The 27,184-nt window shown below is 40.5% G+C and overlaps 4 protein-coding genes across 4 annotated transcripts; 3 read left to right on the top strand and 1 right to left on the bottom strand.

Moving 5' to 3' along the window:
- The first annotated feature begins 502 nt into the window (after positions 1–502).
- Positions 503–7,086, top strand: LOC118406086 (dnaJ homolog subfamily C member 27-like). Its single transcript, XM_035805947.1, has 6 exons — positions 503–812; positions 2,987–3,052; positions 3,521–3,593; positions 4,521–4,717; positions 5,552–5,622; positions 5,864–7,086. Exons 1-6 carry the CDS (start codon positions 744–746, stop codon positions 6,012–6,014), a joined length of 627 nt encoding a protein of 208 aa, XP_035661840.1. The 5' UTR covers positions 503–743; the 3' UTR covers positions 6,015–7,086.
- Positions 7,087–7,896: 810 nt separating this feature from the next.
- On the top strand, positions 7,897–10,429 carry LOC118406192. Its single transcript, XM_035806086.1, has 4 exons — positions 7,897–8,084; positions 8,583–8,684; positions 9,341–9,466; positions 9,612–10,429. Exons 1-4 carry the CDS (start codon positions 7,929–7,931, stop codon positions 9,756–9,758), a joined length of 531 nt encoding a protein of 176 aa, XP_035661979.1. The 5' UTR covers positions 7,897–7,928; the 3' UTR covers positions 9,759–10,429.
- Positions 10,430–11,105: 676 nt separating this feature from the next.
- Positions 11,106–14,278, top strand: LOC118406191 (cytochrome c, testis-specific-like). The gene is made up of 2 exons (XM_035806085.1): positions 11,106–11,402; positions 14,101–14,278. Exons 1-2 carry the CDS (start codon positions 11,114–11,116, stop codon positions 14,244–14,246), a joined length of 435 nt encoding a protein of 144 aa, XP_035661978.1. The 5' UTR covers positions 11,106–11,113; the 3' UTR covers positions 14,247–14,278.
- A 934-nt stretch (positions 14,279–15,212) lies between these two features.
- LOC118405482 lies at positions 15,213–27,142 on the bottom strand. Its single transcript, XM_035804984.1, has 15 exons — positions 27,091–27,142; positions 26,761–26,856; positions 26,456–26,514; positions 25,942–26,023; positions 25,234–25,324; positions 24,754–24,966; positions 23,399–24,347; positions 20,733–20,839; positions 19,791–19,936; positions 18,795–18,867; positions 18,332–18,424; positions 18,145–18,237; positions 17,857–17,989; positions 16,895–17,020; positions 15,213–16,356 (listed from the first exon to the last, which is right to left on the bottom strand). The coding sequence occupies exons 2-15, from the start codon at positions 26,800–26,802 to the stop codon at positions 15,213–15,215; spliced, it is 3,351 nt and encodes a 1,116-aa protein (XP_035660877.1). The 5' UTR covers positions 26,803–26,856; positions 27,091–27,142.
- Between the last annotated feature and the right edge of the window lie 42 nt (positions 27,143–27,184).

Genomic DNA, 27,184 nt, shown 5'->3' with positions numbered 1-27,184 from the left:
CTAAATGAGTCCACATCAATGTTCAAGCTGCCATGGCTTCGATTTTCACGGCCATTTTGATCTGTACTACTGTGATTCTCGTGTGACGTGTGTGACTAATAAAGTATACATATAGAAATCACGTTGCAGTTCTTGTTGTTTTATCAATATGTCAATCATTCATCCACTCACTCGCCCTATTAAACGTAATTAGTGGTCATTTGGCAGAGGTTCGGTTCTGACGGTTTTGACGTATTAATATTATTTCTCATTTTTTGACGCAATTTTTCTCGCGATTTCTATCATCCACCCTTTTCTTCATTTCCACAAGGCAACAAAATAGAAAGCGCAACAAAAATCGCCTAAAAACACGTCAAAAACCGCCGAAGCCAAACCTCTGCTCGAATAGTAAGAGGGCCGCTTAAATTTCTTCCCACTTGTTCCGCCGGACGTTGACCTCTGAACAACCACCTGCGGAATCATTCATCATTACCCACAGTGCACTCGGCGGGACGTTACCATGACAACCCGACGCGAGAATGCGGAAGTAACATTTTGCAACAGGTCGCTTGCAACCACAGAGCGTGTTTTGACTGTTTTCCAGCGACTGCAGAGTATCTTATAAAACCGTGAAAGCCATTGACTTTTGTGCTAGGCGTTGAGGAAGTTGTTTCTATTTCAACTGGGTCTGAATGAGTAGCGCAATGCTCTAAATATGTCAACTTTCTAGTTTACAACATTTAGTCCATAACATTCGATTAGTTATGGATAGAAAACCCGGACACTTGCCGAAGTCTCCAAAAGACGTGCTTGATGCTCTTATTTGGGTGAAGGTAGGGATTTTGCTTTCAAATAGTATTGTGCTATTTGTCGTGTAACGTGCATAACAGAGTGGTCAAGGTTTTGCAAATGGCATCAGTCTAGCGTATGTCAATAAAACATAAAAGAATTCAATTAACGGCATAGAACATTTATCCGACACTTTCCAGCATTTTCAACACTGAACCATGAATAAACAAGCAGGCTTTTGGGCATTCCGGAAACTGTTTAGTGCACTGCTATGTTTCCCCGGCTATCACTACATGTACATTGGTCTCCCACTTTCCGTGGTATCAGCAGAAATTAACACTTCAAAGAGAGTGTAACTGATAGCAAGTCCCTTGGGATTCTATTCCCAGGGGAACTTTAATCCGTCACAATAATATGACAAGGCTGATTATCAACGAATTTCATATTTACAACGTCAAATTTGTATCAATCGGCAGGCACTTACTCAAGGTTTCATCGGCAAATCGGCATGTTGGTAAACTGCCGGCATCGCGATCTAAACATGGCCCGAAAATGCATCAACCAGTGGCAAATCCTTTCTGCTGTTCCACTACACGGTTATGACGTTCTATGAAACTTTTAATCCGTTGTTTGATAAGCAAATGTCGGTAAATACGTTGTTTTGTGAATGGCTCCCAAAAAATATACCCACACAACACACTACAAACTCCTTACAGTACGTCCCCATGTGGGGCTGTTGGTATCGCCGGTGAGATCCGCCTTGCTGTGTATTGGGATGTGAGCATTACAGATTGGGGGTGCTGGTGCACATTTTCAAAATGGCGCCTGTGTTCGGAAGGCTGCCGATAAGCATAACAAAGCCGCGTTGTACTTGAAGGAGAGACATTCCAAGGCATGTGGGTTGTCATCAATGGACAGTTCATTGATTTGTTATTTATTCACTGTGATTATGGTTTTGTAATGTAAAGACGTAATGTAAGATCCCTCGAAATCATGACCTCTGCCCCCGTCCCACGGCTTCATTAACGGCAGGAAAACACACCGGAAGATTGATTAACTTGCTGCTCCAACATGCGATCTTTGAGAGCTCAAATTTTCAAGGTTTTATGTCATACATGTTACTGGTTTTATAAAGCACTAGAAAGAATTTGCATGCCAGCGGTAGATTTTTACTGACAGATAGGTGATGAAAAGTGTCGGATAAAAGGGGTGTCGAATATACAGTTTGTGCCGTTACCTTTGTTTAATCTGTCCAAGGAGGTTAAAATCAACCTCCTTGATCTGTCATTACATCTGAGCTATGGAAGAGCTTGGATAAGAAATATGCATGACTCTGCTGGTGTAACAGTTTTACAGCACTGTCACAATACGTTGTGTTGTATACATTAAGATTTTTTAAAGACTTAATTCAGCCAGGTTTACAGCAAGGCATGACAGGCTGCAACGTTGTTTTAGTATGTCCATGTATGTAACTATAGTTCACCTTTATCCGCGGGGTAACCTATATCCGTTGTGTTGCTAAACAGGGTATCCAGGGATATCAAGTCAATGGACATTTGTTTCAAATTGTACTATTTTCAAAATATTGCAGTTTGAAACCATCATCTGTTGACTTGATATCCCTAAATACATTGTTCTGGAAAAGAACGAATAAAGGTTACCCTACGGATAAAGGTGAACTGGTGTTATATGTGTACGTATGTTTGAATAAACCATGAATAGAATATACATACTGTTATGTGACTGCCAGTGTCGGTATAAATCACTTCTAAACAGTATTAACAAGTGTCAGAGCACTGTAGCTTTGGTTAGAGCTACGTTTGATTGTCATGAGCATTAAGAAAATTAGCCAACAGTAGGTGATCCTTCACTGGCTTTAGAATTTTTGCAATACTGAAACATTACTGGAATGTGACTGTCAGTAGCATTATAAATCATTACAGCACAGTATAGTTAACTTACAGTATTGTAGGTCTGCTAAGAGTTACTTGGTTTCATTGAGCAGTAAGAAAAATAGCAAACAGTATTGATCCTGTAGCACTATGATATGGTATGATATGAACTTTATTGCACGACATTTGTACATGGTACAATTGTAAGGCAACAGTAATAAGTCAATTAATACATAATGATACTCATCTAAGGTCTATAACTACATACATGATATAGTACAGGAATGTGAACATAAATGGCATGATATGATGTTTGTGATTCCCAGGTTGTTGGATTGGGTAATGCAGGAGTGGGGAAGACATCGCTTATCAAACACTTCTGTGAGAGTCAGGTGAGGCCTGTAGTTGCTTACCAAGGGTTCGTTTTCTCTGAATTTGCTACATGACATTTTTGAATTAAAAGAGAAAATAATCAGCACTTTGCCTCTGCTTGTATAATTAAGATAAAATGAAAGTAACATTATATAATTTCCAACAATTAGTAGAATACTAATACCAAAGTTGATACATACCAAAGTTTAGAAATAATGTCTATAATAAAGCTAGTGGTAAGCAAACCAAATGGACAAAACATCTTGTATACATGTAATCAATAGTAATTGACTATAGCAGTGTTGCATGTGAGGTACCTTGACAAAAGGCTACAGGTAAAACATTCAGAATCTGCATTTTCACACAGAGTGTTGCCTTTCTAGTAGACTATAGCATTGCTGCTCATTGTTGACATAACCTTACAAAGTAAATGAAATTACATGTAGCTATTTACTTGTCAGGGGTATAAAATATGCCGTGTGTTCCAGTTTTCTCCAGTGTACCAGCCCACTATTGGAGTAGACTATGGCTTCAAGATAGAGAAGATTCTAGGAGAAGACTGTGAGTAACTCTAGTTTAGGTTAGAAATGGCTGACCTGTTGTGTTTGACTGAAAATATGAGATGGGGCAAAGCCAATGAAATAGAAAACCATTCAGGTTTCACCTCAATAATAAAGCTAATGAAGGATGTCAAGAATGCTTTACCTTTTCAGATTATATCTTAGTATGTGTGCAAGTGCTGAGAGTATAGTCTGTGTCATGATATCATTTGTCATGCCTCATACTCATGTTGGAGCAGCCATCATTAAAATGATGCTTATTCGAGTAGCTATATATATAAATGTAGCGGTAGAGCAGTGCAGTTTTACTAATGGTTCACGTTTGCAGCCAAGCACACTGGTTCATCCCTAAGGCGACCTTTCACACATGGCCCAGATGTATCATAACTGCCTCCTTAACACCCTTCACAAAATTCAGAAAAAGCTGTAATCTAACTAATGGATTTGACCAACACAGATAAGTTTTATTTGAATGCACACATCTTGTTTTCCTAAAGCCATGACCTTATGTTTGACAGTGCGAATCCACCTGTGGGACCTGTCAGGTAACTCCGACTACCTGGAGGTTCGTAACGAGCTGTACGGGAACACGCAGGCATGCTTCTTGGTGTAAATCACAGACAGACACCTGTCAAGAGTTAGCACAAGTTGTATGTAGGAAAAGTCAGAGTCAGTATCCATAAGGATCACAACACAGGACCAAGAGCAGCTGCAGACAGACAGGCACCCGTCAAGTTGTATGTAGAAAAGGTCAGAACATTAGTATCAAGGAGGATAAAATCAGAGTATCGGTAAGGAATACAACACTAGAACATTAAAGCAGACAGACACAGACAGACAGACACCTGCCAAGAGTTAGCACAACGTGTAGGAAAGTCAGAATTAGTTTTGCAAGGATTTCAACAAACCATGACCTTGTGTTTGACAGTGCGAATCCACCTGTGGGACCTGTCGGGGAACTCCGACTACCTGGAGGTGCGTAACGAGCTGTACGGGAACACGCAGGCGTGCTTCCTGGTGTACGACATCAGCAGCCAGTCTTCCTTCGACACACTGGACACCTGGCTACGGGAACTCGGCAAGTACGGAGGGCTCAACTCAGAGGTTGTTGTTGTGGCCAACAAGGTATGTTTGTTTATTTGTTTTTGTTTGTTTGTTTTGCATACTCGGTAAACAGCGTTAAGGCATAGCTCACCAGCCAGTCTACCTTCGACACGCTGGACACATGGCTGAGAGAACTCGGCAAGTACGGAGGGCTCAACTCAGAGGTTGTTGTTGTGGCCAACAAGGTATGTAGCACATGTGCACAGCTTCAGCATATCTTAAGAGCTTTAGTCTATACCCTGTCTAAATGGAGGGCTCAACTCAGAAGTTGTTGTTGTGGCCAACAAGGCGTAACACACCAGGTTTGTACTGAACAGTAACTCCATATAACGTCCTATCCAAGGGACAGTTCTAACCCAAGCTAGGTCCTCATTTTCACCTTAGTGAAGTGGGGAAAGTGCCTTTCCCAAGGGCACAAGATCAGTGGCACATCAAAGGATTCGAACCTAGAACCTCTGGGTTGTGAATCGACACCCTGCCAATTGTGCCACACGACTCCACTTACATGTATGTAGCACAGTTCAAGAACTTTAGTCTAAAACCAGTGATCAAATCTTGATTATTTCTTCTAATTATATGAAGCAATATGCAATAAATGTTTACACATCGTTTGATGATCCAAAACTGCTTTAAAGGAGGAAACCTAATTTAGATTACTCATTTAAGTGTTAGAAATCCTAGAGTATCTTGCTTAAGATACTGTTTTTATAGTGTACGTGTATAATTCCATCAAGTAACCAGCTAGATGATGATTCCTTATAATGTTTTATAGCAGCAATTCTATCAGACTTGCTTTATAACTATAACATGAGGCCAGTTTTGACAACTCACAGACATTGCATTTCTAACCCACAGACTGACTTGAAGACAAAGCGTGTGATTTCCATGGCAGATGGAAGAAAGTGGGCAAGTGCACACAAACTCAAGTAAGTACTTGAATATACATATCAACTGTTTTTCCATCTCAAAAGACTTTTATTGATAAACATTTAACTAAAAGCTTTCATGGCCCTATTATAACTGTTACGAGTATCAATAGTATATGAACATTAGGTTGTCTGAATCATGTACAGTACATGTACGTTAACAGTGCTTTGAGCCATTTTCCTTTTCATTTCTCCTTTATTTTGATACATTTGTCTTAATTTTTCTCTCTTTCCGTGCCAGGTACTACGAGACATCTGCTGTGACAGGTGAGGGGGTTCAGCAGATGTTCCAGGACTTACTGATGTCTGTGAGAGAGCGAGAGGCTCAGAAGGACAAGAGACCCAAGAGCAGACCATCAGGGGCAGACAGACAGGCACCTGTTAAGAGTTAGCACAACTTGTAGGAAAAGTTAGAGTCAGTAATTTGTTAAGGATTTCAACACATGTACAGGACTAGGTGATGGCTGAGAGGGAACGCGAGGCTCAGAAGGACAAGAGACCCATGGGCACTGACAGTCAGACACAGACAGACAGACACCGTGTTAAGAGTTAGCACAACTTGTAGGAAAAGTCAGAATTAGTATTAAGGAGGTTAAAGTCAGAGTATCGATGAGGATGTCAACACAGGACCAAGAGCAGGCAGTCAGACACAGACAGACAGACACCTGTCAAGAGTTAGCACAACTTGTAGGAAAAGTCAGAATTAGTATTTAAGAGGTTAAAGTCAGAGTATCGATGAAGATTTCAACACAGGACCAAGATCAGACAGTCAGGCACAGACAGACAGACACCTGTTAAGAGTGTTAGCACAACTCAGAGTCAGTAAGGTTAAGGAAGTTAGAAGATATTAGTAAGTTGGTATTGTATAGACTATTACCCTAGTAGTACTTGAAGTTGGCTACCCAAATTGGCTACTCAGAAAATGATTTCATTTCTGAATCAGTGTCACAAATAGAAAAAGTTCAGAATTACTGTTACAGTACATGTATTCACAAAAATTAGCTTTTTACTTAGTTTTAGAGTATTCATTTAGGACTTGTCAATGAGCTTTATCATCAATTGGCATGATGACTTAATTATCATGAGTGTATCTGTAAATCATGTCTGACTAAAATTTTACTTTCTTTAATTTGTTTAGAATAGAATGGATAAAATAATTCTTTGGGCAAGGTTAAGTTAGATTTGGTTCAAAGTCTGTTATTCAGGTATTATACATTGCCTTGTGTTTTGTTATTATATCAATCATAATACCAGGTATTAGTTGTGACCCTTACTGAAGGCTTAGACAAATGTTATGTCAATAAAACAATGAAACCTAAGTAGTACTACTGGATATGCTGTTGATTGCTTATTCTATGTCGTATTGCCATCTAAAAGGAGGTAAATACTCTCAAAGTCAAAGCTATAAACACATCATTTTATTGAACATTTCGGTTATTTTAAGTAAATTGACGAACATTGTACTTCGTTAGCATAACAGGGTTATTAACCGAATGTAAAAAGATGGCATATTCATTTAGGACTAGCAAATCTTGCACATACACGTTACTAAGCCATTATTACAGCGTTGACGTTAAGTCTAAAACCAACCTGGTCTAAAACTAAAAGAAAACTTTTTGCAGCAAGGGCCTATTTCTAAGTCTGTTAAAGCTACACCTTTTCGAACAAAATCACGCATACCATAACTTTGATAAGAGATCATAACCGAAAAACCCCATTACGTACCGCTTAAAGATGACAATATCTTGAGTTCATGTTTTACAAACTTCGCGGTATGAAACTGTTCTGAAGGCCGTTGACCCATGACCTATAACCCTCTTGGTGTCAAAGGTCGCAGATTGCGCGCCAACTAGAAAACCCTTCGTAGCGGACAAGAAACGCAGAGACAACGTTTTCGTCGCTACAGTGGTCTTACTGTAAGTTACAATGTACATGTTGGCTTATTATTAGCATAACATATCCTGTTTCAAATCAGGCCCGAAAAGATAGCGATGTTGTCGGGTAACGATCTAAAATGGCTGTTAACAACAAAAGTATTTGTTGAATTAAATATGATTTGATTGGTACCAGTTACGTTAACATTACTACGTTATTGAAGGGACGGAAAACCAAATCAGGGAAACATAGGGGAACCCCTTAACTTTAATTTGATATCATCAATGAAAAATTTGATACTTCATTTGATAACAAAATGAGTCTACTATGAACTGTGAACTTAATAGAAGCCATAAATGCTTCCCAATGATGCCTTTGTAATTAATATTCCAGACAAGCAGAGAAAATAAACAATCAACCTTTATGAAGTCATGCCGTCCAACATCGAGATTAAAGCAAGGGTACATGACGTCACTTCACTACACAAACTGGCCTCTGAGCTCAGCCAATCACAGGGCTCCCAGCTGGTGCAAGAGGACACCTTCTTTTGTGTGCCAAGGGGAAGGCTCAAGTTAAGGCATCTAAAGGTAAAAAGTAGCTTCTTCTTTTCTGATATGTTAGGAAGCTTGTAACCTTTGCCAAGGTTTATATTCTTGAAAATGAGTTCTAGACCATGGATAAACTAGATGTTGCCATTGATATTGTATTCAAGTTACAGTGAGGTTTCAGCCAAACTGAACTTGCCAAACAGCACTGAGCCTTTTGGCATAGTGGTTTGCATTGCTGGGAGCCGCCCCGGGAGCCAGGATATTTTTTCTGTCCGTTTCTATAATTTCCACTCAGTATAATATGTAACAGTTAACAACCAGATTTACAGCCACAGTTCAACAATAATTTAATCTCCGAGCAGATCTTACGGTAGCATAAGATAGTATTAATAGGAGTGAAGCCAGCCTAGGAGTATGTTTGGCTCCCAGTGGCTGATGCCCTTTGGCCAACTGTACTCCTTAGCCAGCTTTGATACTACCTTTAATATGCCACTGGTAAGTCTGCCTGGATACTAACAAAAATCCCCCTTTTTCCAGGGTTGTCCTTCCGAGCTGATCTCCTATGATAGACCGGACCAGCAGGGCCCTAAAGAGTCTGTGTTCTTCATCGCAAAGGTTCAGAACCCAGAAGAAATTAAGGTTGGTGACGATCACCTATAATTATTATTCTTACGTACACAGAGAGCCATCGATACAAGGAGAGAGCTACGCGGTTTGGGGCATGCAATGTCTTAATTCTGCTCTGTCTGTAGGGGCTTATGAGTCGTAAAAACATACACATGTATCAGCAACCTAAGACCAGGGTCCTGGCAATTTCAGCAAACAATGAGTGAATCCATTCTTTAATTCGCTCATGTGTAGGGACCAATCTGCGCCCTTGTCTTGAATTTGGATGATTCCATACGTTACAGATGTCAAGGTTCCCAGAAAGAATAGCTAGCAGAGAAGAGACTACATGTATATACAGTGTATAATAAAAGTCGGAGCAAGAAGCGACTGTAGTGTATAATAAACATTGGAGCGAACTACTACCCGAACGGTACCCAAGCTAACAATAGGATGGACTCCAGGTTAATACTTCCCATGTTGTGGAAATAGCTTGCATACATACATAGTACTTATTCTAATAATACTATTACTAATACTCAAAAGAATTGGAACACACACAAATAGCTTTATTAGGTAAATAGTCAACATCACAAGTGTCAGCACAATGCTCAAACAATTCTATACTATTTGTTTATTCTGAAAGGGAGAATGAGATAAAGCCATACAATTTTGATATGTTTTTGCAGGTGACTCTTGGGCATGCACTGGGTATCCGAGGGATAGTGAGAAAGCTGCGGACCCTATATCTAGTTGGACAAACCCGAATACATGTGGACAATGTGGAGAATCTGGGACATTACATGGAGTTGGAGGTAGTTTTGTAAAGATTTTTTTATATTCTTTAACATTCCTTTTATCATTCTTTATTTTAACAGCACAGATACCTGTGTTTCTATTCCTGTTTTGTGATTGGTCAATGGAATTTCAATTATTCAAACCCTGTCTTGTCATTGGCAGGTGATGATGCAGCCTGGCCAATCAGCAGACGAGGGAGAACAGATAGCCAATGAGCTGATGGAGAAACTCGGCGTCAAGTCATGTGATCTCATTGACACTGCTTATATAGACATGCTGGAACCAACCAATCAGCACACTTCTAATTAGTACAGATAAGATAAGACTAAATGCGTAAAGGGAAAACTGTATGAAATATTGCCAAAGCAGTTACTCATGCAACTGGATATGATTTTTGAAACAGTCAGAGTCACTGACGAAAGACACTGGATGGCTGTCTAAAACGTCTGACTGTTTCTTAAATCATATCTAGTTGCTTGATTAACTACTTTTTTGGCATATGCTATTACTTGGATGACTAACATTGAATGAACTACAGTACCTCTTTCAACCTCCTTGAAATATCTATTTAGTAGCCAACGGTTATATTGACAGTAACATTATTTAATATTGGTAAAACCATGCCCAAGACAAGTAGAATAGAATTGAAAGAAAAATTCTCTTCAAATGGCATCGAAGATAAAGTGATGTTGATCAAACAATCACGATGGAAGTGTTACATGTTAGGCAGGTGTGACAAGCAGAGTACTGCACTGATATGATATGCTTTCAGTCAAAGTCAAGTTGTTTATACTACTGGTTTTCTGTGATGAATGTGGTAGACTCCCTGTTGTGTTAATCCCATCAGATGCCATTTGAAAGATTCAGTTTTTACAGTGTACTACATGTTACTATTTAGTAGATGTGTCATTTTTCCCTCAAGAAGAAGCAAAGAGTATGCAACTTGTGTTTCTTGCAATAAACATGTCACCTTGTTTATACATGCTGTGTTCTTTTACTTGTCCTTATATAACGTTAACGTTTCTATTAACGTCACAGTAACTTAAGTCTCGTTTGAAATATGTTTGAGAGTCAATATCATGGAGACAGAGATTGAAATCTCCACAAAGATAATCAGATGTGAATTACTGTTCTAGGTAAGGCTTAAGATGTTATTTTACTCCAGAAAAGAATGGGACTAGAGGAAAGCCAGATCAAGCTCAAGATACAGTCTGTGTAAGACATCAAAGACATCAAAATACACAAAATGTCTAGATAAGATTCAAGGGCATAACTTGTGTATTTTTCTAGGTATAACGTTACAATTTGATTTTTCGTTTCTTTATAAAACATCCCGGCAGGGCCCCGGTTTGGAAATGTCACCTTATCTAGCTCCGCTCTCCTTGGCTGCAACTGGCCGCTAGAAGATCGGCTGGATGTTAGGCTTACCTTCCATAAAACAAAAACCGGCCATCGGCAAAATATAATGTACATGTAATGTTATTTGTGCAGTAAACAAAGTTCGTCTCCAACGTTACACGGGACTAAACGTAACAAACAATGCACTTGTTTGCTCACCAACAAAAAATGAATTGTGATGTCAGTGTTTGACAACGCCAGGCAAACGAAATTCATGTTTCTAATGTCATAGAAGATAACCGTTGTGACGTCATGTTCTGCTTCGAATGTTCGCCAAAGAACTGTTGCTAGGTAACCAGGGCACATCGTTCCATTGCGACCTTGAAACAAGACGGAGGAGGTTGTGGAAGTTGTCATCAGAGTTTGAGGAGGGATTTTGTAAGAATATGGGTGACGCCGAGAAGGGAAAGAAGACGTTTGTCCAGAAGTGCGCGCAGTGCCACACGGTGGAGGCGGGCGGCAAGCACAAAGTGGGGCCCAACTTGCACGGCGTGTTCGGGCGGAAGACTGGCCAGGGCGCGGGGTTCGCCTACACGGATGCCAACAAGAACAAAGGTAACATTCACTGTTGGGTACACGTCTAGGTACACGTAAAGAGCTGCAGTAACGGTGTTCTGGTGTTAAATCCCGCGCCCTAGCGGGTCTTTCAAACATATGCCCTCTAGGTGGGAGCAAGGCTTGCCTCCTAGGTCCTAAATAGACTTCGTTGGGAGGCAGGTACGGTAAAACTCCATTAAATAAATCATATCAGCTTATCAGCTGATCATCTCCTCCACCAGACAGCAGATGTACACAATCTATGTTTAGAAAGAAGACTTTTATCGCATTTTCTTATAATTTATGCAAATGAGGATCTCATTTGCGTAATTAATGTTCAACGATGTTCACCCGTACATATCTTCCAAATGCTACAAGTAAAAATTTACTGTCATTTACCACAATTAAATTATAGCATTTTCTCATTAATTATGCAAATTAGGTCTTTATTTTGCATAATATACATCAATCAATATTCCTGTCCTTCTCAGTTACAAATGTTACATGTTGCAATGGTCCCATAATGGAACTGAGCGTGTTCATAAAATATCATAATTAATTATGCAAATTAGATAAATATTTGCATTATTAATATGTCATTATATGAAACATCATTTAAGCTATCCACATACCAAAAATCATAACAATCTGTTAACCCCATGTTGAGTTATTCCCTTTTAAAGTCTGACACTAAACCTGCCCTGCAGTTCCGAAACAAGCCGCCAGGGGGCCCAAACCTACACCACTTACTCTTGGCATCAAGAGCTGTCTACCACTCAAAAATCATGGCCGCAGCATGTTCAAAACTCGAGATTTCAAACCAGGAAGTTCCGCTGCAGTACCGTAACAGGCTTCTAGGGGGCCCAAAATCTAATCGTTTCCAGGTCTCATCAAGACCTACCCACATACCGAATATCAATACAATCCATCCAGGCGTTCTTGAGTTATCCTGGTCTTCTACATACATACAAACAAACAAACAAACGCTACCCAAAATATAACCTTCTCGGCGAAGGTAAAAATCGCGAATCAGCACTCCTCCAAAAAATAAACGCCGCTGCTCCAGACAGTCTGTGAAGGAGGCCACGGCTATAGCTAGGCACCGCTACGGCCCAAAACGGTGAGAGTTTGTGCTACACAGACTACAATAGCGGCAGCAAAACATTAAAAAGCTGAAAAAGCTTTACGTTTTCTTTGGTGTTTTGAATGGGAAAATGTTTCATGTACAGGTATGCCTGTGGGTTGATTGGATAGAAACATAAGTATGTTGTTTCCGTTTCTTGTATTTGGATGACGCTCAGCACCAAGGAAGGACGTCTGTATGTTTCCTTTTGTGAGGGTGGAATTCAGCACCAAAAACGGACCCACTCGTCTGTTTATGCATGTGCTTAAATAGAAAAATGATAACAGTACGAGCATGCTTACCGTGTACGTCGTGTGGATCAAAATGTACTTAGAACATTTCTGTTTCTTTTAAAATCGTGTGGATGGCGATCAGCACTAAGGAGGACAGGTCTAATCGCCTGCATATAAAGGAGAATTATACGAGCATACGTACCGTGTACTCGTGAATGGAAACATACTTAGAAGGTTTTTGTTTTCTTGTAAAATCAAGCGGATGGCGATCAGCACCAAGGACAGGTCTAATCGCCCGTATATTTTCATGTCTTTGAACGGAAAAAAAAGAGAATTTTAAACGAACATATGCTTATAGTATAGTACTTGTAGACGGAAACGTAATTTCCGGTTCTTGTTAAGTCATACGGATGGCGTTCAGCACCAAGGACAGGTCTATTCGCCTGTATATATTCATGTGTTTGAACGGGAGAAAGGAGAATTATACGAACATGATTACAGTGCACAGTACGCTTGGATGGAAACTTGCTTGGAACGTTACTATTATCCGTTTCTTTTAAAGGATGTTGAAGGCGATCAGCACCAAGGACAGGTCTATTCACCTGTATATATTCATGTGGTTGAATGGAAAAGGGAGAATTATACGCACATGCTTACCGTGTACGTGTGGATAGAATGTTACGGATATATTCGTTTCTTGTAAAGTCATGTAGATGACACCAATCAGCACCAAGGACAGGTCCACTTTCATGAATACAATATGCGGTGTTGTGACTTTTCTCTAACAAGCAAGTTGTATGCGTGAGTGACTGGGTGATACAAGAACACCAGGGATGAATCTATTTCTATCTGTTTGTGTATTTGTGTGAGAGAGCTACTTGCCCTCCATTGTCTCTCTGTGAGTTTTACAAGGGACAGTTTTATTCCTGAAAAAACATACATAAAACAAGTCTAAAGTATACCTACTGTCCTTTAGTCACACATGTGGCAATTGCTGCTGTATTGGGGTCACCTGAGTTAGCACCGAATGGCAGCTACTCCAGAGCCTTGCAATTTAGCCTTGCCTATGGTAAGCGCCTCGCAATGCAGCCCTGGCTGCAAAGAGAGAGTAGTCAACCCACCCAATACAGTAGAAGCCATTCAATTGCACACCTCATTTGCTGATGTATTTCGTGCAATCATCTGGATGATGCAATAAAGAAGTTATCCAGCTGGACCGCACTGGTTTGGGACTTGGCGATTCCGTGCAATTAACAGAAGTGTGTGGTTATCCGTTGTGCAATTAATTGGCTTCTACAGTAACAATAACAATCCTATGTTGCATACGACTTAATTAAATTGTTCATTATGGTTTCTCCAGGTATAATCTGGAATGAGGAGACTCTGGATGTCTACCTGACCAACCCTAAGAAGTACATCCCGGGCACCAAGATGGTGTTTGCAGGCCTCAAGAAAGCCAAGGAACGCAAGGACCTCATCGCCTACATCAAACAAGCCTGCTCCTAACTGGCTCCACCCCTGTGCAATTGCCAAGAAATGCTGAAGCACTTTACGTGGCAGCAACACAGTACAAGAACATATGCTTACCTTAGATTCTATCAGTTGACCATCATCAAGATCATTGGAGATGACATGCTTTAATTCACTTTTAAGATTTATTGTCACATAATGCTTCTTTGTCTGTAAGCCTGAGACGTTGAACTCACACGATTTTGTAATTCAATGACACAATCATTCAATAAAATACTCACAGCATATTATTTCTGTTGTAATCAATGATGTAAGTATGAAAAACAACCAATCAAAATCATTCTTACTTCCTTTCTATATAAGGCTGGTAGTGATGTGTGAACAAACCAGGTCTCTGATTGGTTGGTAAATTTCTTTATTTCACATTTCCTAAAAAAGATATTCTAAACATATAGGCACTGCATTCCTGAGTGTACAACATGGTATAAAACCATATTTGCTGTAAACTTTATCTAAAGTACTAATGTTACAGCTTTCAAAAGGCACTGCAAGTACAAAAGTAAATTCATGTAAACCATGAACAAAATACATTTAGTTTTCTATGTTCCAAATGGAGGAAAAATACTATTCCAATTGTCCTCAGTTTTAAGACATGCATATCAAACCATTCCATAGCACCAAGGCAAGGGTAGGATATAAAATATTTGATTCCAAAATACATTTGATCAAGTAAAGATTATATACAACTACTGCTATCTAATTGTACTGTTCTCTACAATTTGGAAAAATTAATTTCTTGGCAACCAATTTCTCTGACAAAATCCCTCACAGCATCTAAAACAAGCTGACTCAAATGTAACAATGACACACTTTTCATGTAAGCAGAAACACCACGCATACAACTCTCCCTAGAGGTATGATATCATGATGCAAGAACAGTCTATGATATGTTTTCTTTTGGAGCAACATTTTCATACAAACACTGGCTTCAGCTGAATTTCTTTATGGCAGTTTGAAAGTCACAGCTCCTTTCAGACTTGCCTGCACCTTTGCAATGTTGGCGTCCAACTCAGCAAGCTCCTGTTGGAAGACTCTCTCGTCCTGTGACGTGACAGTCGTCTCTGAAGTTATCGACTGCGCCTCTATGTCGTTGACCGTGCTCAGAGAACTGTCCAACACGGTGCCTCTGAAGAGATGGTCCTGTTTCGAGTTCGGTCTGCTGACGTCAGCACCATCTGGTCTGAAAGAGCGAGCATTTGTAGATCGATCTGGAATGTTTTCTTTGTAAGGTTGGGAGAACTGTGACTGGTACCACTGCAGTTTTGTTCCACCGTTTTCTTGATGTTTTTGTGCTGCTGGCTTTCTGTCCATGAACACTTTTGTTGGTGTTGGCTTCCACTGCGGTCTCCCCACATTGGAGGGTAGGGAAGCGTACATGGTGGAGTCATGGTCAAAGTCGGACGGTGGATAACCGTTGAACGAGTGAGCCAGAACACCCTGAGTTCCTACACCTTGCTTTTTGGGGGAGGGGGGCGCTGGGACAGTATACTGCTGTCCTGATCTGTCGTGTGCGGATATAGCCTCTCTAGTTAAACCTTGTTGAGAGTGATCATAGCTTGCAGGAACGTCGTTGTTACCGACACCAAACTTTGGGACACTTTTCTCCTCAATACTCCTCTGATGGTCAGCCAGGTGCTGTTCTGTCAGAGAACTTCCCGTGACGTCTTCGCTCTTCCTTCCGTTCACATCCTCGAACTGTAAGGCCCTCTTTACAGACGCTGGAGTCTTGGGTAGCTCTGCCTGTGGACCAGCTGTGGGAGGTGGTTCAGACTGTTGCCTTGGTGACGAATTGCCACGGTAACTTGGGAGGCGTGGTTCAGACTGCTGCCGTGGAGATTTGTTGCCATGGTAACTGGGGAGGCGTGATGGATGACCATAGCTGGTAGCATGTGACTGAGAGCTGTAGGGTTGCCGTGGCAACTGGCCACCCGAAGGGCGTGGTTCTTGTTGCCGTGGCATCCCGCTGCCATGGTGATTGGTCGGGAGGGGTTGCGGTTGACCAGGCAAGTCGCTTTCCGCTGTCCGGCGTGTTGGGCTGCCGTAGAAGTTGGGCTGACCCCCCTCAGGACTTGCAAGCTGGAGGACGCTGTTGGGAGACATAAAAACACAAGATGACTTCAGCTCATTGCAGGTTATTACTGTTGTAAGATGCAGGCTGTTCATAAAAACTTTTGTGGACTCATCTTCAACTTTTCAACAGCTACAGTGAGAAGACTGCAGTTCTAAAAGTGATGAGGCAGGATAAAAGTGCAGCATCTTTTAGGACCTAATTCTTCCACTGCAATGGTACCTTGCTGCAGGTAGTAGGTTCAGTCATTATTGCATTGAGGAAGGTAGAAAGACTACTATAAAACCTTAGACTAGTTGATGTTTTATCTCCATGCAAAAACACTTTCCATGCTTAATTGTCTTAACAAATGGGCCAGGCCTATCTCTACTCAATTGACACAATGATTGAGCGGTCGGAAAAACGATTGTTTCAAAGAAAGTGCAAATTTAGCATTTTACAGCTGGTAATAATCATCAGAACTTCAAAAACCTTTGGCAGGTAAATCCTTTGGTTGTACAACAAAGAACTTTACTATGCGTGGATGTGAGGCTATTTGAAGGGTTTCTGGTGCTACCTGTCCACACTGTGTGTCCTGAGGAAGTGCTCCACCCTCTCCAAAGTGAGCCCATCCACATTCCTGGTGCCCGGTCCTGAGTTCTGCAGGTCCCGCAGCAGGTAGGACATGCTGGAGTGGAGGTCCCTAGAGTATGGGAACATCACAATTATCAATCAGGGCATCCTCCTATGCAGGGACATCCAACAGCCAAACTGCCTGTCTGGATGTACCCTGCTGTTTCAACCGTCACTCTTAGTTCCTGTGGACGTCCCCCCCCAAACCAGCTGTCAGCCAATCAGAGAATATGCTTTCTGTTTTCAAAAGCTGTCTTGCATGTATAAGGGTAAGGTAACCTCATTAATATTTATAAGCAGGGCGGTCAGGAACTAAGGGTGACGGCTGAAGAGCAGGGTACATCCAGACAGGCAGTTTGGGTGTTGGATGTCCCTGCGTAGGAGTATGCAGTCAGGGAGACATGGAAAAAGTGACCACCTGGTCATATATTAAGACTATATCACAACTATCAGTCAAGAATGTACTTTAAAAACTCACCACAAGGCATGGATGTCTAGCTGAAGCTTTATTTTTTTCCCTTCTCAACTTTTGTTTGGGAGTCCATGTTTATGTTGTCAAATCAGTCATTTTTACCTTTAACAATATTTTCAGCAATTTCATGTCAGGAAGATTAGATGTTTTGGATGGATGGGACGAAATTTTTATCCGTCACGAGAATTGAATTTTTATTTCGGGATGGAGACAACACTGCCACCAGATCATATCATTATTGATCTAAGTTAAGAAGGCAAAGCAGTTGTCCTTCATATTTGTGAAACACAGCAGAGCCGCATTGCACTTCTAGCTTCGAACAAAGTTCCATGCTTCGTCCTCTTTGTTATCTTGCAAACAGACATCTCCGGGACAAAGACACAGCAGTCAGTACAAAACCTCCATTTCACGGAGGTAACAAAACCGAAGCTGACCTTGTGAGAATTTCCAGTCTCCTAATCTCTGCATCCTTCTGTCTGATAGTCACCAGGAGGGTTCCATTCTCCATCTCTACTGCTTCTAGCTTCAGCTTCAAACCTTGGACTTGTTGAAGGGTAGCACTCACATCTACAGGGATAAACAAACAAATAAAAAGATAAACAAACATAACCAAATAAAAAACAAACTTCAGCTTCTGCCTCTAACTTCAGCTTCAGACCCTGCACCTGCTGTAAGGTAGCGCTCACATCTACAGGGATAAACAAACAAACAAACAAACAAACAAACAAACATCACCAGGAGGGCTCCATTCTCCATCTCCACTGCCTCTAACTTCAGCTTCAGACCCTGGACCTGCTGTAAGGTAGTGCTCACATCTACAGGGATAAACAAACAAACAAATATCATCCGGAGGGTTCCATTCTCCATCTCCACTGATGTAAGGAAGCGCTCACATCTACAGGGATAAACAAACAAACATCACCAGGAGGGTTCCGTTCTCCATCTCTACTGCCTCTAACTTTAGCTTCAGGCCCTGGACCTGCTGTAAGGTAGCACTCACATCTACAGGGATAAACAAACAAACAAACAAATAAATATACAATTTCAGCTTCAGACCCTGGACCTGCTGTAAGGTAGCACCCACGTCTACAGATAAACAAATAAATAAACAAACTTCCGCTTCAAACCTTAGAACTGCTGCAGGCTATGAAATGTTATAATTAAGTAGACTTTTTCAATGCCTTAAGATCCCTCGTACAATGGGCTGCTGGCTTCATGTCCCCATTACGACTAGTCAGCCCAAGGGACTGGTGTACCGGTACAAAACTGGTTATCTTCTTTGACTGGTCGGGAAAAAGCAGACCTGAAAAAAAATCAATGTACCAGACTTTGGATCAATTAGAAATTATCAGTCAGTATGTCCACCAGTTACCTTGTTTAACTCTGGCCATCTGGGCGTCCCACTCCGCCTTGGTGTTGAGGCTCTGGGTGTCCTTCTGCCCCACCTACAGTAAAGAGAGAGAAGCATTGTTTAAATTAAGAATATTAGAACCAAAACACACATCTCTCTTACTGGAACACAGAACGATATTTTCCATATACTGCTATGATGTTTAACTCGTATATCTGCCTACCTAGGTCAATCATTTCAAATGAAAGACCAGATCACTCATGCATGACTGTGCTGTTATTAATATTATTTTGTTGTTCTGTATGTAGCCTTGTAGTACCATTGTCGATATAACTAGTAGCTGTTATTGGTTGTCATACATTGTACATTGTGAATTCCTTATTTTATTCATTCATTCATTCCTTCTTTCGTTCATTGCTTTCCTTCCTCTATTCCTCCTTGGGAGAGAGTATGTTACTAATAATACTTAACTGTTTTGTATGTAGCCTCGTGGTACCATTTATAGCTAGTACAATGTAGTTGTCATTATTAGTTGACATACATTGTACCAGAAATTGTTCAGCTACAGAATTCCTTCATTCATTCATTCCTTCTTTCATTCATTCCTTCCTTCCTTCATTCACTCATTCCTTCATTAATGCACTCATTCCTTCATTCCTGCACTCATTCCTTCATTCGTTCCTTCATGCACTCATTCCTTTATTCATGCACTTATTCCTTCATTCATGCACTCATTCCTTCATTCATGCACTCATTCCTTCATTCATGCACTCATTCCTTCATTCCTGCACTCACTCACTCATTCCTTCATTCCTGCACTCATTTCTTCATTCCTGCACTCATTCCTTAATTCATTCCTTCATTCATGCACTCATTCCTTCCTTCATTCATGCACTCATCCCTTCATTCATTCCTTCATTCCTGCACTCACTCATTCCTTCATTCCCGCACTCATTCCTTCATTCCTGTATTCATTCATTCCTTCATTCATTCATCCATCTATCCATCCATCCCCACCATGTCCATCAGGTTCTTGTTGTCCAGTCTGAGCTGGTCGCACTCCCGCCTCAGGTCCTCCACCCTGCACTGCAGCGCCTCCTGCTGGCCGGCCTGGTCCTGCAGCTGCTTCTCCAGGGACATGTTCAGGGATCGCAGGGACTCGACTGGGGACAGGATCAACAGCAACATTTCAAAACTCAAAAATCTACCACACGAAATATCACAACTGGAAGTTCTGCTGCAGTACTGTTACAGGAAAGCTGCTTCTGCAGGGACATGTTCATGGAGCGCAGAGACTCGACTGGGGACAAGGTCAACAGCAACTCAAAAATGTCTGGTTAATCGGATTTTCATTGAGCAGTGACTACTTTTTAAAGGTACCTCCAAATTTTCGATAGCTATCACTCAGTCCATCTTGATCACGTAGTGACCCAGTTCCCACGAGAGTCCATTGGTCACTCCGTGATCAAAATGGTCTGATAGCCATAAAAAATTTGGAGGTACGTGTGTTTACCTTTAAAAAGTAGTCACTGCTTGATGAAAATCCTATTAACTGTGTACATACTTGACTAATGAATCTCTTCAAAAAAAGTCTGACCCTAAACAGGTTCCTGAAGTTCCAAAACAAGTCACAAGAGGGCCCAAACCTATATCACTTACTCTCCACCGCAAGAGCTATTCTACCACTAAAACATCACGATCATAGCATGTCTGAAGGGAGTGAAGAGACTCCACTGGGGACAAGGTCATCATCAGGCTTTTAGTCAGGCATGCGTCATGGCCTCATTTGGACACGCTTTTCTTAAAATAACAAGAAATTTAAAGCACTACACATCCTTACACTGGGGAGCAGGTCCTCTGACAAGCATGGAATTCTGATTGACAGGGAAGTCACTAGGTCATTCTACTGTGACATCTCTCAAGATGATGTCTAAGCCAGAAGGACTTTAAAAGCCTCACCCTCAAAGCTGAAGTCAGGCGCCCTGTTCTCCCTCTCAGCCCTCTCCTTCTCCCTGAGCTGCTGGTTCAGAATACGGACTCTCCTCCTCAGCTGGCTGTTCTCACTTCTACAGGAGAACACAACTTTGTTATACAATTCTAAATATTCAAAATACTATACTATCACTGGAGACCATTGAAATACTGTCAAATTCCTAATTTGAGTTAGAGAAGTTTGTAATTCATGTGTTTGGTTCGGGATACAAGCTCTCCTCCTCAGCTGGCTGTTCTCACTTCTACAGGAGAACACAACTTTGTTATTTGTTTGTTTGTTTGTTTCTATTTATCCAGGGATACATGCCGCCTTGTCAGCATTTTTCAAAGGTCCCTGGGGGAAACCCCGTACATACATAACAATAATGACAACAATATAAAATCAAATAAATGGTGACACAGCAAGAATTGGCAAATAATAACGCAATTCAACTACGACAAAATAAGGCAAATCAATTGTACAACGTTAATCCTAATAATATAACTCGAAATCATAAATGAAATCAAATGAGTAATGGGAATTTGCATACAATTAAAAATTCAGATTCAAACGTAATTACTAATATACTATCACTGGAGACCATTGAAATGCTGTCAAATTCCTAATCTGAGTTAGAGGAGTTTGTAATTTATGATTGGTTCAGGATACAAGCCCTCCTCCTCAGCTGACTGTTCTCACTTCTACAGGAGAACACAACTTTGTTATACAATTCAAAATTCAAATCCAAATGCAAATACTAATATACTATCACTGGAGACCATTGAAATGCTGTCAAATTCCTAATTTGAGTTAGAGAAGTTTGTAATTTATGATTGGTTCAGGATACAAGCCCTCCTCCTCAGCTGACTGTTCTCACTTCTACAGGAGAACACAACTTTGTTATACAATTCAAAATACTAGTATACTATCACTGGAGACCATTGAAATACTGTCAAATTCCTAATTGGACTTAGAGGAGTTTGTAATGTATGATTGGTTCAGGATACAAGCCCTCCTCTTCAGCTGACTGTTCTCACTTCTACAGGAGAACACAACTTTGTTATACAATTCAAAATACTAGTATACTATCACTGGAGACCATTGAAATGCTATCAAATTCCTAATTTGAGTTAGAGAAGTTTGTAATTTATGTTTGGTTCAGGATACAAGCCCTCCTCCTCAGCTGACTGTTCTCACTTCTACCAGAGAACACAACTTTGTTATACAATTCAAAATACTAGTAATTACTATCACTGGAGACCATTGAAATATTGTCAAATTCCTAATTTAAGTTAGAGAAGTTTGTAATTTATGATTGGTTCAGGATACAAGCCCTCCTCCTCAGCTGGCTGTTCTCACTTCTACAGGAGAACACAACTTTGTTATACAATTCAAAATTCAGATTCAAATACTAATATACTATCACTGGAGAACTTTGAAATGCTGTCATCAGTGTCAAATTCCTAATCTGAGTTTGAGGAGTTTGTAATTTATGATTGGTTCAGGATACAAGCCCTCCTCTTCAGCTGACTGTTCTCACTTCTACAGGAGAACACAACTTTGTTATACAATTCAAAATACTAGTATACTATCACTGGAGACCATTGAAATGCTATCAAATTCCTAATTTGAGTTAGAGTTGTAATTTATGATTGGTTCAGGATACAAGCCATGTCCTCCTCAGCTGACAGTTCTCACTTCTACAGGAGAACACAACTTTGTTATACAATTCAAAATAGTACTATACTATCACTGGAGACCATTGAAATGCTATCAAATTCCTAATTTGAGTTAGAGAAGTTTGTAATTTATGTTTGGTTCAGGATACAAGCCCTCCTCCTCAACTGACTTCTCACTTCTACAGGAGAACACAACTTTGTTATACAATTCAAAATTCAGATTCAAAAGCAAATGATAATATACTATCATTGGAAACCAATGAAATACTGTCAAATCCCTAATTTGAGTTAGAGGAGTTGTAATTTATGATTGGTTCAGGATACAAGCCATGTCCTCCTCAGCTGACTGTTCTCACTTCTACAGGAGAACACAACTTTGTTTTACAATTCAAAATACTAGTAATTACTATCACTGGAGACCATTGAAATATTGTCAAATTCCTAATCTGAATTAGAGGAGTTTGTAATTCATGTTTGGTTCAGGATACAAGCCCTCCTCTTCAGCTGACTGTTCTCACTTCTACAGGAGAACACAACTTTGTTATACAATTCGAAATTTCAAATCCAAATGCAAATATACTATCACTGGAGACCAATGAAATACTGTCAAATTCCTAATTTGAGTTAGAGTTGTAATTTATGATTGGTTCAGGATACAAGCCATGTCCTCCTCAGCTGACTGTTCTAACTTCTACAGGTACAGGACAACAAGCAACTTTAATATACAAGTTACAACAATTCAAAATCAAAATCAAAAAGCAAATACATGTACTAACACTGGAGACTATTATTGAAATGCTATCAAATTCTTAATCCGAGTTAGAGGAGATCTTACGTTTATGTTGTGGCTTTGCTGCTATAGAGGATAAAAACAAGAGGCATGTAGTCAGACACAGGATTGGAGTAAGCAAAACAAAAACTGAGTTAGATGCAATTGCTACAATAGTTTAAAGCACAATGACCAAACTGTATACCTGAGAGGCTGAAGTGCCAGGTTGATGTCAGTCTGCATGTCAGCAGCCCTCCTGGTCTCTGGTAGCTGTCCCACAATCCTCTCCACTTCCTGTGACAAACGTTTCACTTCCGGGTCATCCCCTGCAGCCTGCAACTCCCTCAGGAGATACCTCAACGTCTGCAGAGATTTTCCGGGGCTCGTTTGCGGCGTTTTCTTTTCCGAAAGACGTGAGGTTGATCGTTTTGGACTTGAGGTCAGAGTTTCGTCCTGCTCTTGATTGGTTTCACTCCCAAATGATCGATTCCCTGGCGTATGGTTAGCAACAGGTCCTCCGGATTGAAAGAGAGACCGTCGTGTTGGGCTAACGTTTTCACGATCTCGGACGGGAATGCTATCTAACTGTTCTCTCCCATCTGCTTGGCCGCTGGTTGTGGCATAGTCATGTCGAGTAGGTGCAGGATGGCCATTGGTTGTGATATATTCATGGTGAGTAGGAGTAGGTACAGGATAACCAATAACGTCACCTATAGACGGTGGGTGATATCGACCATTGTTAGCGCCTGGGTGATGATAACTCAGAGGCTGTTGATAAGTCTGCTGGTTGATATATGGCTGCTGAGGCTGGTTGGGGACATAGTTTTGAGGGTTGCCCAAATGCGCGTGTTGCAGAGATTGTAGCTGATCATACTGTGGGGGTTGCACAGCAGGATGGGTGGATTCTGGGTAAGAAGGTGTAGCATCAAAATCTTTCCCCTGTTGATATTGGCCCCCTTCCTTTTGAGGTGGGGAGTGAGGCACAGGGACGTTTTGCACAGGACCATGATTTTGAGCACGCAGCATTTGGAGTAGTGTGTTTGGGGTGGGGGGCCTCTTGGGGTCAGGGGAGAGGTTAGGGGTGGAACTTGGGATGCGTTCATTGAAAAGGGTTCTCTGAGCAGCTGATGCCACCTGCTGCTGTAACACTGGACCTGATGAGGGAAGAGAAAATTATCATGCTTAGATGCACTACCTAGCAACATGGAGTGGTATTGCAAGCCCAATGGCAAAAATGTACAACTACAAGCAATTGATATGGAATCAACTGGATGTACTGTAAATTGTGAAAAATTTGCTGTGGCTTTATTGTTTCCGCACCCTTTGGAGAAAGTATGCTCGATGAGTCGACCAATGCAACAGTGTTGCGGGAGGATCTAACTTCTAAGGTCTAAGGTAAGGTTATTGTTTCAGTTTTCAAACTCATCAACATTGCAAGCATGTGCCCTACCTTGTATTACCGTTCCAACTGTTTCCAATGCAAAGTTAAGATGCTACAAATTTCTCCCTTCCCTCTACCATATACTGAGGTCCCTGCAAACTCAAAATGATCTATTGTACCTTGTACTGGAGCTGTAGGCACCCTGAAGGCATACGGTGACAAGTTTCCCTGCTTGGCTTTTTCAGGGGAACCTCTGGTCGAGGTTTGGTGTTGAAGAGTAGTTTTCTTTGCAGCAGACTTGGTTATCTTTGTCTTACCCTGGGGTGCTTTAGTCTTGGCAGGGTTGGCTTTTGTCTTAACTTTTGGCTGCTTGGTTGGTTTCTGTTTAGAACCTGTGGTAAATAATAGACATATATGTAATAATATTACATGTAGAAAAGAATTAGCTCACAATTCAGATACTAGTGATTAGTTTTTGATTGTCATATTCTAGTCATGTGGCACATCCAAACTTGAACAAATAAAATGAGCAGCAACAATTCCTTTATTTGTGTTGAAACAAAGCTCAACTTTGTAAATACATGCACTGTTCCTACTTCACTTGTTCCATGACAAATGATGATGATGTTCCTACAAATGTTGTAACAAAAGTAACCCACCTTGTGCACCAGACGCATCAGCAGGTTCTCTACTGAGGATGTCCCCCAGGAGAGCAGCGCAGCGGTCCAGACCTTTGTTGGTTGATGTGACCTGAGAAGTCAAGGAAACATAAATGGAAGCTGAAAGGCATTCAACTTTCAACTCTAGATGTAGACATATAACTAATCATCAGTCATTTTAAGGTTGGAAAGTCACCGTTCAAGTTTCAAAGCCACTAAGCTAGAAGCCTGGGTGTCATCCTAGTTCAGATGTTTTGTGATAGACAAAACTGTTGGAGATTCTTAATTATTGACACTTGGTTCTGTAGAAACCTTGCTAAAAAATTCACAACAAAAAAATCAAGAGGCAAAGAAGACTGTACCTTTCAGAACTTTGCAACTTTGATTAATATTTCCAGGGTATTGCTTAATATCGTATATATCATCTGACCAAACTATCAACAAAATCAACTACATGAAACTTGAAGTTATGATGTTTAAGAAAACTTCACAACTCCTGTTCCTGTATCTGAATCTGTACAACCAGTGTAAACACCTTTCAACATAACACACCAGCTTCACAGGCCTGAGGCACGGCGACGGCTGGTTACATTACGCTGAACAACCTGTCACACATAACCTTTGCACATTTGACTGCAAATGTTGTTTAAAATCTACAGCTATGTAGTAGACAAATGAGTAGGTAGAAAATAAAAACACATGCACTACCTGGTCCTCTGAGTCAGTGGAGTACAGAGAGAAGCCAGCCTCTGAGTAGACAGGAGAAGGCGCACGTTTTCCTCTCACAGTTCTGGAAATAAATGTGTTGACAATCATCAGATTTGTCAGGATTCTACTACTAGTACTAGCACTCTCTATGGACAATCAAGATTTATAAACTAAAAATCACACAAATTGTAAGTTCATATGTCAGCATTAAATCAATGGAAGTACATGCAATTACCGTTGGTTTGATGACAGATTTCAGAATGCAACCAACAATATGAAGCACTTCACAAATCTGTTTTTTAAGTGACTGAAAAAAGACCTGATATGACTTATGATTTATCAATGTTGCTTATTTCGAATTATGCCTGGACAATAAAATCCTGGCATCCTTTGCTCTGAGCTTTGCATTTTTTTTAAATCTTTCCTGATGACATTATAACAATGCAAGGCTTTATTTAGCAATCACATTTGTCACATAATAAATAATACCAAAAACAACGACCATGAAATTTACCTCCTGCTTCCCCTTCCAACTGCACCCCTCCCTCTACCAGCTGCAGGAACTGACTTCACCTTAAAAAAAAAACAAAAAAAAAAACAAACTATATCTATACAAATGTACTTTTTTTTTGTACATGTAAAATTAATTTTACTATTGCTTACAGTATTGACATATATCTGCATTATTTTATGGTAACTTAGTATACTTCCTTACTACACATAGTTAGTAACTATGTGTAGTAAGGAAATATGTACTAATAACACACAGAATTCTTGACAATAATAATTTAGGTATTAGAGATATTCAATGGTACATACCCTGCCTGTTCCCCTGCCTATAATCTTGCGAGTGACCGGCATTTTTTCCTCATCTGGAATAACGAAGTACTACTCAAGACAACCAGGCACTCTAACCTGTATCAAAACAACGAATCAACATGTGAGAAATAACACACTTTTTGGCGGTCCAACACTCTTCAAAGTGTTTATCTGGTCGTTACAGCCTTGTACTTACCACCATAGAGATTCTACATGTTTCCCAAACTTCTAAACACATTCGAGACGAACTTTCCAGACGTAAACATGCTCACAACATGAAACGTGAGACTAAAACAACAAAAAAGCGGAGAAAAACAAAACTTTTCTCACCAACGGCGGCCATTTTGAATTTTCATCCCATGATGCCTCAGTGAGGGAAAGTTCATTTTATAATCTTTTAAAAGGTGGAAATCATCAAGAATGT

Source organism: Branchiostoma floridae, chromosome 18, assembly GCF_000003815.2.
Source record: "Branchiostoma floridae strain S238N-H82 chromosome 18, Bfl_VNyyK, whole genome shotgun sequence".
Lineage (NCBI taxonomy): Eukaryota > Metazoa > Chordata > Leptocardii > Amphioxiformes > Branchiostomatidae > Branchiostoma > Branchiostoma floridae.
Note: the sequence above shows the minus strand (reverse complement) of the source record. Positions and strands in the feature narration are given on the sequence as shown.